The 19,011-nt window shown below is 51.2% G+C and overlaps 3 protein-coding genes across 7 annotated transcripts in view; 2 read left to right on the top strand and 1 right to left on the bottom strand.

Annotated features, from left to right (window-relative positions):
* Window positions 1-554: 554 nt before the first annotated feature.
* Window positions 555-6,117, top strand: CHRNG (cholinergic receptor nicotinic gamma subunit). Its single transcript, XM_032637874.1, has 12 exons — window positions 555-658; window positions 856-995; window positions 1,210-1,254; window positions 1,424-1,533; window positions 2,054-2,209; window positions 2,979-3,076; window positions 3,403-3,603; window positions 3,779-3,893; window positions 4,109-4,223; window positions 4,953-5,169; window positions 5,380-5,513; window positions 5,797-6,117. Exons 1-12 carry the CDS (start codon window positions 604-606, stop codon window positions 5,968-5,970), a joined length of 1,560 nt encoding a protein of 519 aa, XP_032493765.1. The 5' UTR covers window positions 555-603; the 3' UTR covers window positions 5,971-6,117.
* A 1,706-nt stretch (window positions 6,118-7,823) lies between these two features.
* The window catches only part of EIF4E2 (eukaryotic translation initiation factor 4E family member 2), a 28,403-nt gene continuing 17,215 nt past the window's right edge, over window positions 7,824-19,011 (top strand). For 3 of the 5 annotated variants that reach the window (XM_032637259.1, XM_032637258.1, XM_032637257.1), the window contains exons 1-3: window positions 7,846-7,952; window positions 16,287-16,401; window positions 17,354-17,488. In XM_032637259.1, coding sequence (XP_032493150.1) covers window positions 7,933-7,952; window positions 16,287-16,401; window positions 17,354-17,488 — 270 coding nt within the window. In that variant the 5' untranslated portion in view covers window positions 7,846-7,932. Of the gene's footprint in view, window positions 7,953-16,286; window positions 16,402-17,353; window positions 17,489-19,011 lie in introns of all 5 variants that reach the window. The other 2 variants (XM_032637260.1, XM_032637261.1) reach the window with 2 other exon arrangements.
* LOC116756588 (small glutamine-rich tetratricopeptide repeat-containing protein beta-like) lies at window positions 10,226-11,431 on the bottom strand. Its single transcript, XM_032637256.1, has one exon. The coding sequence runs from the start codon at window positions 11,259-11,261 to the stop codon at window positions 10,347-10,349; it is 915 nt and encodes a 304-aa protein (XP_032493147.1). The 5' UTR covers window positions 11,262-11,431; the 3' UTR covers window positions 10,226-10,346.

Below are 19,011 nucleotides of genomic sequence, written 5' to 3'. Positions count from 1 at the left end.
GAGAACCCTGACCTGACCCCCTCATTTGCATTAAGGTGTCATTGCCTGGGGGCCCTAGTGCATCTCTCCCATAGGCACTTGACCCTCCAGTGTCTCGGTCTAGTGGAGTGACCCATGAAGATGTCAGGGACCATGTCATAGAGAAACTCAGGAACAAAACACGCTTCACCAACGGCCTTCACGCCTCCCCAGATCCTGACCCGCCGGAGGGGGCAGGAGGAAGGGTCCTCGGTCGGGGCCCTTCCTCAGCGCTCTTTCTCTCCCACACCCATCTGTTCCCGGCTGCGTCCTCAGCGCCCCCGGCCGGAACACGGACGGAGGACTGGGTTGGCTGAGCCTGAGAGGGGGGATGGAGGCTGGACCGTCTCTGTTGAGACAGACAGGGCCCCTCTGTCCTCCCCAGCCCGGGTAACCTGAACCCGGCATTGTGTCCATCCTGGAACAGCTGACAGCACTGGGGTCAGACAGCTGGTGGGGCTGGCCTGGCTGGCCTGGCTGGGGAGGGAGTGTGGGCTGTTACATGAGACCCAGAGGCTGCATCCCTCTATCCCAGTCCTGAGGAGCTGCAGTCCCACCCCTGTCACTGCAGAGAGCTGTGGCACCATGCACGGGGGCCAGAGGCCGCTGCTCCTTCTGTCACTGTTGGCTGTCTACCTGGGTGTGGACACAGGGGGTCTGGGGCCTGGAGAGGCCAGGAGCAGGGGTCCAAAGCCTCAGGGGATGGAGGGTCTGGGGGGCTACTGGAGCCGGTCCGCCACACCCGGTTCCCTACTTCCCCATGTCACACCCTCCCGTGGCCTCCCCCTCATTCTGCCCCAAAGCCCCTGTACCCAGGCTCACCCCTGTCTGTCACAGGAGCCCAGGGCCGGAGCCAGGAGGAACGTCTGCTCAGGGACCTGATGCACAGCTACGTCCCCCACCTGAGGCCTGCCAAGCACGATTCAGACGTGGTCAACGTCAGCCTGAAGCTCACGCTCACCAACCTCATCTCCCTGGTGAGCACAAGCCTGTAGGATGGGGGCGGGGAGGGGGTCCCACCCTGCCTCTGGGATTGGGGGAGAGGAAGGGGCTGGCGCCAGCAGCCGGGAGCAGGCAGCGCCCACCGGGGAGAGACCAGGGAGCTGGGAAACTCCCATGGGGCCGCCCAAGAGGCTGGGGTCTTGTAGGGACTAACACCTGGGGGCTTAGCCCTCTGTTCTGCGCCCGCAGAATGAGCGAGAGGAGGCCCTCACCACCAACGTCTGGATAGAAATGGTAAGAAGCCGCCCTGCCGCCCTCTTTTCCTCTAGCAGCTACCACCCTGGGGCCCCAAGGCCCTCACAGCTGCCTGTTTCCCTCCCATCCCATCCCTGCCTCTCCTGCTCCCCCGGGCTGGGCCCCCATTCCTGGGGGTCAGGGAGCCTGGCAACCCCTCCCCCTGCAGCAGTGGTGTGACTACCGCCTGCGCTGGGACCCACGTGACTACGACGGCCTGTGGGTGCTGCGGGTGCCGTCCACCATGGTGTGGCGGCCGGACATCGTGCTGGAGAACAAGTGAGGAGGCGGCGCGGGTGGGGGGTGGGGGGGGCGGCCAGACAGACGCAAGGGCGGGCCCAGCAGGACAAGGGTGTTCTGGGAGAAGGAGGCAGGGGAACAGAGGGTGCAGCCCGGGGACACTGCGGGCACTGGGGCGCGGGGGCTAAGGGTAGGGCCCGGGGCCAGCAGACCTGGCTCCACCGCCTCCGGGCTGGGCCGCCTGGGTAGGAATGAGGACAGCTCTCTCGGGGGCCCACAAGACAGGCGCAGGAAGGGCTGCCCTCCGGCTCTGGCACTCTGTGGGAGCTTAACCTCCGTCAGTTGCTGCCATGACCATTAATGAAGGGGGTAGGGGAGAGCGGCAGCGATTAGGAGCTGGGCCGAGGGAGCCAGGCGTGTGGGGGGTGGGGAAGAGGGGCGGGGAAGGGGCCGGGGGAGGAGTGGTCCCCAGGCCAGGAGGAGACCGGTCAGGGGTGTGGCGGGCTGGGAAGGGTTGGTGGCCCCGGGCCCCACCACACGTGGCCTGGCCTGTGCACAGCGTGGACGGCGTATTCGAGGTGGCCCTCTACTGCAACGTGCTCGTGTCTCCCGACGGCTGCGTGTACTGGCTGCCGCCCGCCATCTTCCGCTCCTCCTGCCCCGTCTCTGTCACCTACTTCCCCTTCGACTGGCAGAACTGCTCCCTCATCTTCCAGTGAGGCCATTGGCTGGAGTGGGGATTTGGGGAGCCGCTCTAAGAGGGGCCCTGGTCGGGTGGGGACCCAGGGGCCTGGCTCCACCTCCCTGGGGCCTCTGCGTCTGTCTCAGGCCCAGTTGCCTGAAGATGCCCGTGTCCCTCCCTGCTAAGCCTCAGTCCCCTCACTCATCCTCCTTCGCTGCCTCAGTTTCCCTGCCTGTGCCCGGAGGAGAGACATCAGTGACTGGGATGGGTGGGCGAGAAGGCACACACACGCCGACACACATGCACACCCACACTAGACCACTACGCCCTACAGCCCCACGGAGAGGACGGCGCTGTCTCAGTATCCTCGTCCATTGATGGGGGAAAGGGGGTCTGTGAGAGGGTCTCCCCGGCTCTTAGAGGAACAGTCTTCCTGAGACCCTCCTCAGTAAGCAGACCCGAGAGGTGCACACTGTATTTCCTCTGTTCTCACCATCGGCCCCTCCTGCCCTGGAGACGGTGGGAGGGAGGAACACGGGGTGGCCCTGGGCTCTTGCCACCAGGGCAGCGCATTGAGCTGCAGTCTCCTGGTCCTTCAACTCAAACTTCCCCAGACCCCAAAGAGCCTGACTGCCCGCCCCTGCCCCATCTCGTGCCAGGGTTTTGTGGAGAACTCAGAAATTCCTGGCTGCACTTTTTGAGGCAAAGCAGCCCACAGTTGCCCTCAGGTGATGGTCTATGTGACCTCATGCGTGAGTCTACACACACTCAAGTCTATCCTCTTTCCCTCCCCATCTCCCAGGTCCCAGACCTACGGCACCAACGAGATCAATCTGCAGCTGAGCCAGGAAGATGGTCAGACCATCGAGTGGATTTTCATAGACCCCGAGGCCTTCACAGGTAACATCCACCCAAGGCCCCTGCTGGACCTGGCTGTGCGGGCAGGGCCAGGCCGAGATCACGCCCCTTCCCGTGTAACTCAAGATGAAAACGACAGTAAACCACAAAATACATAGATTTAAAGGCCCGGCAAACCTCTGATTTTCCCCATGATAATTACTCCAGTGTTGGTGGGAGGGGGATCAAGCATCCATCTTCCCACACTGTTCCCACCCCTCAATGGCGCTCCTTTGGGCACATGCTGGTTGCCCTGTAGCTGGGTCACACGGGCTGCAGGGATCTGCCCGCCCGCACTCCCTGTGCCCACCCCAGCCTGCTGCCTGCAGAAAATGGAGAGTGGGCCATCCGGCACCGGCCAGCCAAGATGCTGCTGGATGAGGCGGCACCAGCCGAGGAGGCCGGCCACCAGAAGGTCGTCTTCTACCTGCTCATCCAGCGCAAGCCCCTCTTCTACGTCATCAACATCATCGCGCCCTGTGTACTCATCTCCTCTGTGGCCATCCTCATCTACTTCCTTCCTGCCAAGGGTACCTAGCGCCTGTGGGAGGGGAGCCACGGCCCCGGCCGGCGGCACAAGGGATAGCTGGAAGGGCAGAATGGCGCCATGACCTGGGACCAGGGACATGGACTCCTTGTGGGGAGGGGGGTGCCCCACGGTGGGGATGTTGAGATCCGCTCTGAACGCCTCTTGGTCATGGGCAGCGGGTGGTCAGAAGTGTACCGTCGCCATCAACGTGCTCCTGGCCCAGACTGTCTTCCTCTTCCTTGTGGCCAAGAAGGTGCCCGAGACCTCCCAGGCGGTGCCACTCATCAGCAAGTAAGGCCTGTCCTCGTGCCTGTGCCCGCCTCCTCCCCTCCCTTCTCAGGACCACAGGGCACTGCCCTCCTGCCACCCCCATCGCCGTCATCCTCAGTGCCAGCCCATCACCCCAAGGGATCTGGGGGAATCAGCCACTACGGGTGGGGATGTTGTCTGGGGTGGAGGGCCAGCCCCGCCTCCTGCCTGCCCCCCCACCCCCGCCACCCCGGCAGGTACCTGACCTTCCTCCTGGTGGTGACCATCCTGATTGTTGTGAATGCTGTGGTCGTGCTCAACGTGTCTCTGCGGTCCCCACACACACACTCCATGGCTCGAGGGGTCCGCAAGGCAAGCTCCCCGCCCCCGCCCACTCCAGCATCCTCCTGCCCTTTCCACTTACATGCACCTTCCCCTGCACTCCTGTCCCTGGGCATATTCCTCACCTACCGCATTCAGCAGCTAACCTGCCCCATGTGCATCTAGAAGCACGTGCCCCAATGGATCAATAATAACATCAAGCGCTTGCTATGTGGCAGGTGTATTACATATACTAACTTATTTAATCTTCAAAAATCCCCTATGAACTGGGTATTAGTATCATCTCCAGTTTACATATGAGGAAACTGAATCACAGAAAGGTTAAATAGCTTACTTGAGGTCGCACGGCTAGAAAGTGGAGGAAGCAGGATTCGGCCCAGGCAGCCTGGCTCCAGTGCCCGTGTGATCTGCAGCCCACCTGCAGCAGTCAGCTGGGACCCTTGTTACAAATGCAGATTCCCAACCTACCCCAGGCATCCTGGGCCAGGGGTGGGGCCCAGGAACCTGTATCTCCAACAAGTGCCCTGGTGATTCTGATGTGCACAGAAGTTTGGGGGCCCAGGTTCAGTGTCTGGCGTGGAACAGGTAAGCTGTACCGGGGCCAGGCCACTGCCCCTGAAGTGCAGCCTCTGGGCCCCCAGCGCATTAGCCCTTCGTGCCAACCATCACCTCCTGCTCCGAAGCCCAGCCTGGCCGCTCAGTCACCCAGGAAGGTCTGCTGGCCGCTAAGCTAAGCCACCCACGACATGCCCTCTTCAGGTGTTCCTGCGGCTCCTGCCCCAGCTGTTGAGGATGCACGTTCGCCCGCTGGCCCCAGCGGCTGTGCAGGACGCCCGGCCCCGGCTACGGAATGGCTCCTCCATGCGGTGGTCAATCACAGCCGGGGAGGAGGTGGCCCTCCGCCTGCCCCGCAGTGAACTCCTCTTCCGGCAGCACCAGAGCAATGGGCTAGTAAGGGCAGCGCTGGAGAAGCTAGGTGAGACAGGGGGTGTGACACTGGGGACACTCCTGCCCAGGGACTTCAGACACGAAGGGTCTGTTGGCCAAGGTGCCTGGCACAGCAGATGAGTGCTGGGCAAGTGTCCAGGTTGGGGGGGAGAGGGGCTGGGGTCTCTAAGGAGAGGCCACTTTCTCAGACTGTTTCTCCTCCATTCTACTCCCAAACCTTTCTCTCTCTCTTCCACAGAGAAAGGCCCGGAGTCAGGGCAGAGCCAGGAGTGGTGTGGCAGCCTGAGGCAGGCCGCCCCAGCCATCCAGGCCTGCGTGGAAGCCTGCAACCTCATTGCCTGCACCCGGTACCAGCAGAGTCACTTTGACAGTGTAAGCCAGTCGGGGGTGGGGGTGGGGTTTGAGTACCTGGTGAGGGACTTGGACCTGAGATGGGGCAGGATGAGTGGTGTGGCCATGGTAGGGCAATAGGATGGAGAAAGTGGAACTGGGAGCGGGGCCAGGGGCCCGTGGAAGAAGCCAGGTTGAGGCCTGGAAGTAGGTGAGAAGGGCTCAAGGAAATGAAGAACAGAGGCCTGCTGGATGGCCAAGGGTGGTACAGGGATCCAGCTTGGTGCCACCGCTGGTCATCTCATCCCCTGCCTCTCACCCTCAGGGCAACAAGGAATGGTTCCTGGTGGGCCGAGTGCTGGACCGCGTCTGCTTCCTGGTCATGCTCTCGCTCTTTGTCTGCGGCACTGCTGGAATCTTCCTCATGGCCCACTACAACAGGATGCCTGCCCTGCCATTCCCTGGAGACCCCCGCTCCTACCTGCCCTCATCCGACTGAGCCAGCCAATTGCTGCTAGCCATGTGGAGTCCTATCGGCTGTGTTCTGCTGCTGAGGTCATGAGTATGCTCTTTGGGAAGCCCCCTTCAGGGCCACGTGAGCCAACCGTTCCTGAGAAAAGCTGGGGAAATAAAAAGACAGAGCTGGAGCCCTGGAGTGGTTGGGGATGGGATGCTGGCAGAGTGCGTTAGTGGGATCAGCATCTACACGGCACTGGCTTGCTATTCCTGGCACTCCCCTCACTTGAGCAAAGTGTTATCAACTCCCATCATTTCTGAAGCCCTAAGGACTCTGTTTTATCTTATCCCCAACTAGGCAAGGTCCTATCCCTCCAGGCCTGGGCCTCCCTTCCCTTTTACAAGTTCCCCGCAGGCTCCTAAAGGAGGGAAGTCAAGAGAGAAGTGAAGCGTAGCAGCCAATGCTCTAGCGAAAGAAGGGGAGCAGAGCCCACTCCAGCTGGCATCTGCCTACTTTCTTGGGGCTGTACGCACCCAATACTCATGTGCACCAGTGACCTTTCGATTCAGATGCATTTTTTTGCCATCGATCACCAAACATTTTATGAGTTTTATTATCTTTTTTCATTATTAAGAGCTCCTCACAGCATTATGGATAAGCAAGAATCACTATTCCCCCATGTTTAGGATGGGCAAATTGGGGCCTAGAGTAAGAGGGGCGTCCCAGAACAATGATGGCTAAATAAGGGTTGGAGTCCACAATTCCCAACACTGACCCAATCTTAGACACTCTAAGAAAGTTCTATGGCCTGGAAAACGGACGCCTCTTCCTTCTCTTCTCAAAGGCCAGGGAATTTGCACTGGTCTCAAGGAAGAGCGAGGCAGGGAGGCAGGGAGGAGACCCTGACCAGGCTCCCTTTGCCCCACTTAGGAGACGAGGGCCGGGGTCTTTCAGGGGTGGGGGTGGGGCGGGGAGTAAGGCCATGCTTTGAGAGTGTAACTGGGGCCTGAGTTTTGTTGGTGACAAGACAACTTGGGCAAGTCATTTGTGCTCCCTGAGCCTGTTTCCTCATCTGCAAATATGGGCACAGATATCAGTTCCTACCTCCCCTCATCACAGGATCAAAGGTGCGGGTGAAAGTGATTAAAAAATGTTAAAGTGTCACATAAAGACCTGACAATGGGACATTGTTGGGGGGAGAGGACCTCCCCCAAGTACAGTGTTGCTGGCTTTGGGGATCAATCACCAGCAGGTTCATTTCATTTATTCCACTGTGTGTGTGTGTGTGTGTGTGTGTGTGTGTGTGTGTGTGTGTGTGGCGCCCGCGCTGCTGTGTATTTCGAGTGTCAGGCAATTTGATGACGGTGGGATCATCTCTGGTTCCTGTAAGCCTCTCTACTAGCTTAGTCACCTGGAGTGAGTCTCTCAATCTGACTGCCTCAGAAGGCGGAGATCAGCTCTGTAGCTCCTGGCACAAGTAAGCAAAGATTAACAATAGCCACCACTTATGAAGGGTTACTGTGTCTAGCGCCTGAAACCGATTATCTCGTTCAATCCACACGGCAACCTGAAGAGGCGGGTGCTACAGTATAGTATGGCCAGTACCAAAGAAGAAAGAGCCTCAGGGAGCTTAAGAGAGAGTCCAGGACCGTGCAGCCCCACCGGGGTCGGAGTCGGGAGCCGTGAATCCACAGTCTGCGCCGTCAGCTACTCGGAGCTGTCTTTCTCGGAGCCCGCCGCGGGAGGGGGTCAGCACGCGCTCCCCTGGGCAGGGCGGGCAAGAACAGGGACAGAGCCGAGGCCCGCAGCCCGCGTGGCCACCGAACCTGAGCAGCTCAGCGAAACCGCCCGACTACTGCCTCCTGGCGTACCCGCCCCCTTCCCGGCCAGCTCGCCGACGTTCCGCTGCGCCCCGCGCAACCGGAAGTGGTCGGACCCTAGGCGGAGGGACCTGGCGGAGCGGAAGTCACTCCGTGAGGCAGTGGTGACGGCGGCGGCGAGAGGATGAACAACAAGTTCGACGCGTGAGTGGCGCGTGGCCGCCTCCCGAGGCCCCTTCCCCCAACCGTTCCTCGCGTCCGCCCCCGCCGGGACTGCCGGCGGCGCAAACTGCGGCACCGGCCTCCCTTCCTGGTTAGGGCTGCGGGCCGGCCGGGCCTGGGCGGCCGGCGGGAAGGAGGGTTTGGGGAGGAGGGATGCAGGGGTCTCAGGGACCCCAGGGTCATATGGACCCAGAGCGAAGTGCGGGGTCCGGGCGGGAGGAGGTGGCCGTGCCGCCTGGAAGAAGATTTTCGGACACCCTGCCGGGTGCGGTTGCCAGCTGCGTGGAGGGGCGGAGACCGGAGGTTTAGGTGTTTCCGCAGCCTGGCTGCTCTGCTTCTGCACCCAGCTTTTCTCACACACTCCCTCTGGCCTAGGCAGGTCATCTCTCCAGAGTCTCAGTTTTCTCATTCGCAAGGTGCGGACGGTAACAGAGCCCATGTCGTAGAGTTGCGAAGATGGAGTGAGGTAACGTGGCTGCCGCGCTCAGCGCAGTGACTGTTCAGTTACGGAATTCTCATCTTCCCGAGACTCCTTCCTGCTTCCGTTCTCTTCCCCCTCCTTTTCTCCTCTTCCAACACACTCTCCAAGAGCTGCGCAGTTTCTTGCCCAACGGGTATACTTGTTATTGCCTCCTCCTGCAGTTCTGTATGTACCCTATCTGTTTGATTTCTAGTTCCAGCATCAAACAGTTGGGAGGTACAGGAAGGAAATGCAAAGTATTTTTGCATATTTCCCTGCAGCGATTGTATCTGGAGGTAGATTATGTTTTGGCTTTCTTCTAGTAGTCCAGTAAATCTGTCTTCTTTTCCGAAGACCTAGATTTCCAGTCTCAGACCCACCAGTTACCAGTTACTTGACATTAGAAAAGTTACCCAGTCTCTGAGCCTCTGTTACCCAAACCGCATTAGTTGTTAGTGCTCTGCTGCCTTAGTGAGTGTGATAAGGATCAAATCACATTCGGCAATGCTTAAAGGTACTTTTTTAAGATATAAAGTACTACATTTAAGATATAAATGTAAAGTGGAATTACTATTAGTTTAGGTTGTGACCCACTGTTGCCCATGGGAAATGGGAGTTTTTCCGGTACCTTGAGTGCTGGTATGCAAATTCCAAGGTCCTGGACTCGCCGCACTCCTGGCAGCTCCTCAGGAATGCTTCCTGGTTGCTGAGAGGGCTCTGCTACTTGAAAAAAGTCTTTGGGAGTTTGCTCCCCACCCCCCACCCTCCCACCCCACCCCCCGCCACCCAGTCGTAAGCTCTGCGACTCCTAGCTTCAGATCTAAGTCCTGCCTCAGTGGAGCTTTCTGCCAACCCTATACCCCTTTCTCCGCCGAACTGAAGAAATCAAAATTTCATTTTAAGGAGGCACTTCATGCGTAATCTGGCCCAGCCCTACCCAGATCGTTTGGAGGTTTGCAGTGAGCTAATTTAAGCGTGGCAGTAATGGCTTCCACGGGCATTTGGCTATTTTTCACGTATTATTTCTGCTAATTCTAACAACCCTGTAAGGGGGTCATGTTACCTCCTTTTACAGATAAGGAAAATGAGACTCTCTGAGATTAAATAACTTGCCCACAACAACGGGAAGGGCCATATGGTGAGATTCGAAACCAGGTTTGTTGTTTAACATTTGTTCAAGCACATCTTGACAAAAATTAACCTGGGCCATTTTTAATTAGTTCTAATTGTTAACTATTCATTATACTGAACATCTGTCTTCTAGCTATGCAGGAAAAAAACAAAGCTGTCTTTCATTCGAAATTAGCAATTGAAGACAGCACTCCAGCCCTTAGTTTTGTTTTTGTTGTCTTTGTTTTTCATGCAAAAAAGTGTGCAGTTTTTAGACCACGGCTGCATATTTGGTCTCTGCATTCTTCACCACATGGCTTCGAAGGACATGTTCCAGTTTGCCAGAGTCCTAAAAGTCCAGTGCCTGGAGTTGAGTACTGTAGTCTAATCTGACAGGCTCAGATTAAAGAGGAGCTCTAGTCTCCTTTTCTGTGTGGCCTTCTATGGACCTAAACTAATGGCCGCCACCCCACCCCTCCATCAAGTCATTAGCTACCATTGCCATTGATCCTATTCATATGTAAAAGCCTAAGATGCTTTCACTATACTTCAGTCCCTACGGTGTTGAGCTTGGTTTTCAAATCTAGATGCCATATTTGATTTTGTCCCTATTCTTTTTTTCTTAGCCTTGGCCCATTCTTTTTTTTTTTTTTTTTTTTTTTTTTTTTTATGTTCAAGTCTGTTTGTGATAAACCTATTGTCTAGACAGATTTATTTTTTAGGTTTGTTTTTGTTTTGGCCACTATCTACAGCAAACATTTCAGAGCCATCGCCATTTGCATTCTGGGCTAGGGCCCCTGGTCAAGTCAGGAATGTTCTTCAGTACTGCTGCTGAATGACCTGCTCCGGATGTGATTTCTAAGTTGCTCTATAAGTTCAGGATTCTGCTGCTGTATCTGCTGAGCAAACTGTTGTCCCGCTTGGATGAGGCTAGACAGGTCAGTTAGGCCCCCAACTCCAGCAGCAGGTCCCCCAATAGCATTTGTCATCATTCCTGACATTAGCTGTTGAACTTGAGGATTCTGCATTAAACTTGCTGCCATACTAATGAAGGCTGGATTATTTATTAAGCTGGCCATGTCAAAACTCAATCCAGTTCCTGTAGGACTAGATACCTCTCTTAACTTCTGTTCTGCTATTTTCAGATTTGACTTATAGGAATCATTTTCAGGATCAAGATCTAATGCCTTCTGATAACTTGTAACTGCTTCTTCAAATTTATTCATGGCAGTGAGGGCCAGCCCCATTCTCCCATAGGTCTTGCTGTACTTTGAATCAATCGCTATTGCTTTTTCACAATCCTTTACTGCATCTGTGTAGTGACCTAATTTACTCTGAGCAGCAGCCCTGTTACAATAATAAACTGCATTATTTGGATCCAATTCTATCGCCTGTGTGTAACAATCCACTGCAGCAGCATAATTTTCTTCTTTCATGTGGTTATTGCCTTCATCTTTTAATTGGTCAGCTTTTCCCACATCTTCAGGCACTGAGTTTGAGAGAGGCAGAATGTCATTCTTACAGAAGGAATTTGTGAACATTTCTGTCAAAGGCTGTGAAACTGCTAGATGTGTATCTTCTGCGCTGATTTTAAAAACTGTCTCCAAGCACTGAATTGCAACTTCCAAACTCTCTTGCTCATCTGAAGTATAAGCATCCATCTGACTTTGTTCCCGTAAGAAACGAATAACCGCATAAACTAGGTGCTTGATGGATGACATTTTTAAAGTTTAAACACTTTTCCAGGGAAGAGGACGCGAGACAGTGGTAGCGGGCCCGAGGGCGTCGGTAAGTCGGTCCGCCGCCCCGCTGATTCTCCGGGCTTGAGCCTGGCTTCGAAGCGCAGCACTGCGAACGGTGGCCCAAACTTCCCCGGCTCCCAGACCGCCGCCGCCCCTTAGCCCACCCAGCTGTCCTTGGCCCATTCTTAATTATTGTCCGAACCACTTATTCGACATTCATCCTAGTCTGCCTCGTATTGCTTTGATCTTAGAAATCCATTCATTAAACGTGTTTGCTTTCTGCCACTGCCTGATGCTAGACATGTAAGGATGAATTAGACCAAGTTCCTACCTGCAGTGAATCGTCTAGTTAGAGTATGAGGACATACCTGGGCAGAAGCTTGGTGAGCTAATTAGGTGCCACTCAGCCTGGACAGCTTCAGATGCTAATTGCCTGCCTAAGTGTATTGAGTACTGATTTTTCTCTCTGGATTGTATCTTTGCTTCACATCCAGCTTCAGGCTGTTAAGAGTAGCCTCCAGAAGACAGGGCGCAAATGCCTTGCCTTAAGTGTAGGCTCAGAGAGCAGAGTGGTTGCTTAGCTCCACCCTCAAGAAATGATAGCATAAGATGAAGGTCCATTAGGGTTTCCATTTACTATCTTAGAAGGGAGTCGGGAGGTGGGGTCCAGGGATCACAGTAGCATTGTTTCTTCTCTGGCATAATTATTTTTGTTATTCTTCTGTTTCCTAGTGGTTAGCAGCAAAAGCACTAAAAAGAAAGGCATTTATATGCTTCGCTTGGGGCTAGAAAAATGTAAGATGCTGGGGTGACTGTGCCCCTCTTTAACCAGGATTGAAGGGAAAGGACCCCAAAGGATATAGTGGGGAGTTGGGAACTGAGAAAGAAATGATGTGAGTCCCTGTGGTATGCCCTAAAGAAGAGAATTAGGAGCTGTCTTGGGCCTGAGCAATTTTAAAAAAACTCATGAAATGTTCGTAATCAGGAGACAAAAAACCAGCCGTGACGGTACAGCTGGGACAAGTACAAACGTTTATTTGAGGATGTTCAGAGGAGGGAATCCCAACTCAGCCTAGAGAGAGATCAGAAAATATTTTCAAGAGAAAGTGGTCCTGGACTTCCCTGGTGGCTCAGTGGTTAAGAATCTGCCTGCCAGTGCAGGGGACACAGGTTCGAGCCCTGGTCCTAGAAGGTCCCACATGCCACGGAGCAACTAAGCCCATGCCCCACAACTACTGAGCCTGCGCTCTAGAGCCTGTGAGCCACAACTACTGAGCCCGTGTGCCACAACTACTGAAGCCCATGCGCCTAGAGCTCGTGCTCCGCAACAAGAGAAGCCACCGCAATGAGAAGCCCACGCACCGCAACGAAGAGTAGCCCCCGCTCGCTGCAACTAGAGAAAGCCTGTGGGTAGCAACGAAGACCAAATGCAGCCAAAATATAAATAAATAAATATTTTTTAAAAAGAGAGAAAGTGTCCTTAGTCTGAATCCTGAAGGACAAGTTAAGTAGGGGAAGAGGAGCTCTCTGAGCAGAGACCAGGTGATGAACACAACAGAGGGCTGAGGTCGAGGACTGCAAGTAGGCTGACCACTGGAGGGAAAGGAGTTGGTTGCACCATGCTGAGGTCAGACTGTGTGTCAGGTATTCCATAAGTATTCTTATTTTTTGTTTTATTTTATTTTTGGCTGTGTTGGGTCTTCATTGCTGAGCGGGGGCTACTCCCTGTTGCGGTGCGCGGGCTCCCCATGGCGGCAGCTTCTCTTGCTGCAGAGCACGGGCTCCAGGCACGCAGGCTCAGTAGTTGTGGCACATGGGCTCAGTAGTTGTGACCTGCGGGCTCTAGAGCGCAGGCTCAGTAGTTGTGGCGCACGGGCCCAGCTGCTCCGCGGCATGTGGGATCTTCCCGGACCAGGGCTCGAACCCATGTCACCTGCATGGGCAGGCGAACTCTTATTAACCACTGTGCCACCAGGGAAGCCCTCCAAAGGTATTCTTAAACACACAGTATGCTTGTAAATGTTGTGGGAGTTGCATGCTAGACAGGTTCCTCTTGAAAAGGAAACCAGACCAGCTCAAGTTTAATGAAGGGGAAGGGGCATTGTAAGCACCATTAGGTCTCCCAGGAGTCCAGGGAGGGTGAACCAAGCCAAAGAGATGGCAGCATCACAGACAGAACCATTCTCCTTTCCACTCTCTGCTCATCTGCTCAGTCCCTTTGCCCCTACTGACTTTCTGTGCTCTTGCTTGTTGTCTTTATTCCCTTATGGCTCTTCTTGTATGAGACTCATATGACTGCCCTAGTTCCTGAATCCATATGATCTTTCATCTCCTGGATGAAAAGCCGAGGGAGGAATTGGCTCATAATTTTGAGCAAGCCCCTGAGGCATCGCTTATTGGCCAGGCTGGGCCACCCTTTAGTCTGGTGCCCTTCCTTCACAGTCATGTCTTGGCCAGGGTGGGGTTGGGGACGGTCATGGCACCGTGCACGATCTCGGGAGTATATCCTGCAGCTATAGGGCTGTGAAGTGGGCAGAGCGGGCACCCCAGCCCATGCCTAGCCCATCCATTTTAACATTTGAGCACTGTTTATGTGGTAGGCACTGGGGATTCATGGGCAAAAAGAAAAACAGTGCAAAAAACTCGGCAGCATGTTTCTGCATCTATAAGGTAATACAGGCATACCTCTCATTTTACAGCACTTTGCAAATACCGCTTATTTTCTTTTTCTTTTTTTTTTTTTACAAATGGAAGGTTTATTGCAACCCTGTGTAATTAGTGATGGTTGGCATTTTTTCACAATATTTTTAAATTAAGATACATACTTTTTAAAGACATAATGCTATTGCCCTCTTAATAGACTACAGTACAGTGAAAACATAACTTTTATGCACTGAGAAACCAAATAATTTGCATGACTCAGTTTATTGTGATATTTGCTTTATTGCGGAACCAAACCCACAATATCTCTGAGGTATTCCTGTATCTGAGTTACAATTTGACCACTTCTAGTACCTTCCCTGAGAATTGCCAGATTCCATTTGACTGGATACGGCCGGAAAAGTGATTTCAGAAAAGATCTGGAAGTTAATGGTCCAGCTCTAGACTAAACGGCATTCTTACTATCTTTGTGAATTCACCTTCCATTTATCTTTTTGTCTGGATCTAGTGAACTTTAGGTTCACTGACAGCCTTAGTATTGTGTTTTGGGGGGTGGCAAATTATGCTCAGAGACAGGTTTTCTTTGCCAATAGTTTATTTACCACAGATTCATTGTGGGAATTACAGTAATTTCATAAGCCAGTAGCATGCAGATGTCCCTTATTAAGCTAATAAAGAAATAACATACCATACTCCAAACCAATGATAGGTTAGTCACACTGTTGTTCCACGCAAGGGAAGATGTATAAAGTCCAAATTTAGTTCAGTTGTACCTTTATATGAATTGGTACTGGATGAGATGGCTTTGCCAACCAGCAGCTGATGTCCAGCTGCCAGCTCAAAAATAAAAGTCACTTGTTGCTGGAGCACATCGCTAGGAAACTCCAGCACTGGTGTTGACGGGCAGGCTGATCTCTGTGGGGCCGCTGCGTGGTTTGTCACCACTGCTAAAGGAGTCACCTCGACCACAGCAGGAACTAATGTCCCTTCTCTTCCTGAGACTGCTGAGGGTTTAACATCACTGCCAACCAGGAGCGAGTGGCTTGAGATCCTCAGAGAGCAGGATCAGCAAAGGATAGCTTTGCCCGGACAGAGACGCTTGGATATTCCTCACACAGCTCTCAGTATTTATAGTCTAAGTGTCCCCTCACCGTAGTTCCTTCTTTATTTGTTCCTGTTGATAAGGCCCCAGCAGTGCCGCTCAGCAAGTGAGCTGCTAGCGCTTAACAATGACGGCAGATGAGATGACATCCTACCACACTTCATTCTTTTATCAAAACAACTTTACTTCTAAAAACACCTTTTTTTTGTCTTTGTCATAAGCAGGTGGATTAAAATATCTTCATTTAAGTCATAAATAAGTGGATTTGAAATCATAGCAAACCACTACACAATACTGGGGGTGGTTTCACTGCTTCTGAAAGGGTGGCACCTAAAGTACATTTGACTTAAAAGGCAAGAAGATGTTCCTTTCTTTTCTTTTTCTTTTTCTTTTCATTTAACATCAATTCAGCATCTTCTGGTGCTACATGTTAGGGCAGCATCTTCTTGTCCTAGATGCTGAAGATACAAAGATTAATAAGACACTTCTAAGGGCCCCTCTAGTAGGAAAAACAGATGTGGGAGGAATGGTACCTTAGGCTGAGGGGGTAGTGTTTGCAAATAACACAGATGTGGGAATATAGGTTGCTTGGGGAGGTGGGAGGAGGGAACGAGGATGCCAGTTGACAGGAGTCAGATTCTAGAGGATCTTATATTTCATTGTACTTTATCCTGCATGGTGGACATCAAAGGGCAAGGGACAGTTGAGAGTTTTAAGCATGGAAGTTAAATGATTAGATTTGCATTTAGAAGGAACATGCTGGTGGCAATGTAATTGATATGACAGGGGAAGAAGGCCTAAACTAAAGCAGTAGCAATGGGAAGGGGTAGGAAAGATGGTTAGAAGAAGTGGCGAGAAAGAAAAGTAAGTTTTTTAACTTCATTTGAAATGCCAAAGCAGTTATTTAATCCAGAAATTCTTCTCATTATTGACTATTTTTGGCAAAGAAAACAATCCCTTTCACCGTTTACCTCTCGCTTCTTTGCGCAGCCTTTTAGAAAACTAGAATGTGGAGCTTTCTGGAATTCACAAGTTAGCTGACGGGCAGTTTCATTTTTGTTTAATCCTCCTAATTGCCATTCTGCATTCTTTGCCGTCTCTCATCTCATGTGCACCTCATTGCCTGTATCTTTGAGTGACTTGGGGTTGGTTTCCTGGTAGTTCGTTTGACCTGGTGGCTTTGTTAGATAAGTAGGAATCAGCTCAGTCATGGGGTAACGTTGTTTTGCCTTTCCATTTAGATTGAAAGATGACGACAGTGGGGACCACGATCAGAATGAAGAAAACAGCACACAGAAAGATGGTGAGAAGGAAAAAACGGAACGAGACAGGAGTCAGAGCAGCAGCAAGAGGAAGGTGAGTTTTGTGCTGCATAGATGTGGTTGCCTTTGGACTTGAGACTTGGTTATCTTGGGAAATCTGGAAGATGCAGATTAACTTGATGGCATCCTGTTTTGTAATATCTGATTTTGTTCTCAAAAAAGGTTGTTGAATCACTGGAGTTCATTTTGGGACTTAGAACTTTTCCCTTGCCACACGATCTTGAGATGCTGCCTTGCTTTCCAACATTCTCCTAGCCTGAGGTAGGGGAGATAAACCCTGGAGTTTAACAAGGATGTTAATTGCTTCAGAAGCTGCTGCTCAGTATTTCAAGTCCTGCGCATCACTCAGAATTTGTGACTGTTAGTAATAGTGTGAGCTGATTTATCCCACCACATTGAGTACCTTCCAGATGCAGGCATTTTAGGTGCTAAGAGGACACAAAGGTGAATGAGACTGTGGATGAAGGAGTTTACACTTAACAGTACCAGTGGTACTAGTAGCTGTCATTTATTGAGTACTTACTCTGTGCCAGGCATGGTGCATAGCACTTTACATCTGTTAATTAATTTGATCCTCTCAGCAGCCCCATGAGGTGGTGGTTATTATTTTCCCCACTTTGCAGATAAGCAGCTGAGGCACAGACTGGTTAAGCAACTTGCCCAACGTCATTAGCCAGTAAGCGATAGGGTGTCATAGAGGAGGCCGACTTGGCCTGGGTATATGTTGAGATAAGATACAAACATAAATATCTATGATAGGAATTAGAAAGTTACGAAAGCATTAAGAACAGAGAAAATGTTAACAGGAACTTAGAGTCAGTTAACCACTAACTTACTGTGTCAGCAGAATCTTGACCCCACTGCAGGTAATTGAGGAGGTATCCTTTTTAAGTGTGGAGGCGGTAAGGGGTGACACTGTAAAATGTTTTCTCAGTGTCAGAGCATGTGAAAAATGCCCAGATTAACACACGTTCTTTAATTCACAGGCTGTTGTCCCTGGGCCAGCAGAGCACCCCCTGCAGTATAACTACACTTTCTGGTACTCCAGGAGAACCCCTGGCCGTCCCACCAGCTCACAGAGCTACGAACAGAATATCAAACAGATTGGCACCTTTGCCTCTGTGAGTACTGGGTGGTTTAATGTAGCGAGCCTTGGTAGTACAATCGTGCCTGTGTTTACATCGTTGTGTATATATACCCTCCTGGTAGCATACCTAGGATTCTGGTTTCCTTAGTTGACTGACCTGAGTCTCTGAAGTCAGATTGGCTCGTTCTTAGATTTCTCATTACACGTCCATAGGTCACATACGTCAGTATCAACAAGTATGTGAATTGTGGAACTGGTCAGAAGGGGACAATACAGAAATACAGGCTTGTTTAAGTAGATACTTATGGAGTCCTTACTGTGCGCAAAGTGTCATGAGGGATACAAAATTTTATAGTACGTGGTGTCTGTTCTCATGAAGCTTGACAATAAAGTTGAGAATAAAATTAGAGTTTTTGTGTTTAATAATCTCCCATTAGGGTTCCGGATAGGTTAGTGATTATGCATAAAGTAGCATCTTTTTTCTGTGTTCAGAAAGAAAAGGAAGTCTATGTTTTGTGGGTACTGTCAGTACAGAGAGCCCACACTCTGTCTTATCTCCCTCACAGGTAGCTAGAGTTGTGCACCCTGAGAAGCTGTCTGCAACTAAAACCAGTCTTGTTCAGTGAAGATTGTTACATATTTTGTAGGTGCAGTACAGTCGATCTCTGGGCCGAATCAAATGTAGGATTTGTTATTTTCTTGAAATTATTGAGGTATTTGTCCTGTTTAAAATGCAGACACTGGAAAAGAAAACTATAATAGAAAATAAATTTTACAATAAATTAGTGAAGAGGAAGGACACAATAATAGGCACTTTGTGTGATTTCCTTCGATTGTTATGATAGCCCTATGGGGTCAGTGATGTTATCCGTATTTTACAAATAAGAAAAATGAGGCTTGGTTGAGTATCTGATCTGAAGTCTCAAGCCTGTGATAATTTACTTAAGTGAAGGAACCAGTATTGAAACTCAAGTTGGGTAGGCTGTAAAAACCACTTTCCAAAGCCTATACTCTTTTACTCTTCCATATACCAAAATGCATGCCAAGAGGCTCCAGTTTTTTAAAATGTTTGTTTACTAGAAGAAGCTATATTTGTCTGTTTATTATTAATCAGATATGCATATATAACTGATAATCAGATCATCTGATTACTATGCTGAGTTGATATAATTTCAGCCAAAAGCAAAGATCTTGTTTTAGTTGGCCTGTGCTCTCTTACCACCAGTAAATTTAGGCTTTTGAATTATTAAAAATAGCTTGTGCACTGGTACATATTTGGTTCAAGAAATGTTGAATGAATTCAAGGCACTAGTAGGGTTCTAAAATGAATAAAAAACCTTGCCCTTAGGGAAATAAGACATGCCCAGGAATTTCCAGTACAGGGAGGCAGTGGGAAGTGCTGTGAGAAAGCCATGGCTAGAGTGCTCTTGGAGTGCAGAGGGAAGGAATTAATTTCAGCTTGGAGAAAGCCTCTTTGGGAGGAGATGGGTTTGAGATTGAATTTAAAGAATTTGAACATGTGATAAGAAGAGGAAGGAATTCTTGGCAGAGAGAACA

Source organism: Phocoena sinus, chromosome 7 (assembly GCF_008692025.1).
Source record: "Phocoena sinus isolate mPhoSin1 chromosome 7, mPhoSin1.pri, whole genome shotgun sequence".
In the NCBI taxonomy this organism is placed as follows: domain Eukaryota; kingdom Metazoa; phylum Chordata; class Mammalia; order Artiodactyla; family Phocoenidae; genus Phocoena; species Phocoena sinus.
The sequence above is the reverse complement of the archived record's forward strand: the minus strand, read 5'-3'. Positions and strand labels throughout refer to the sequence as shown.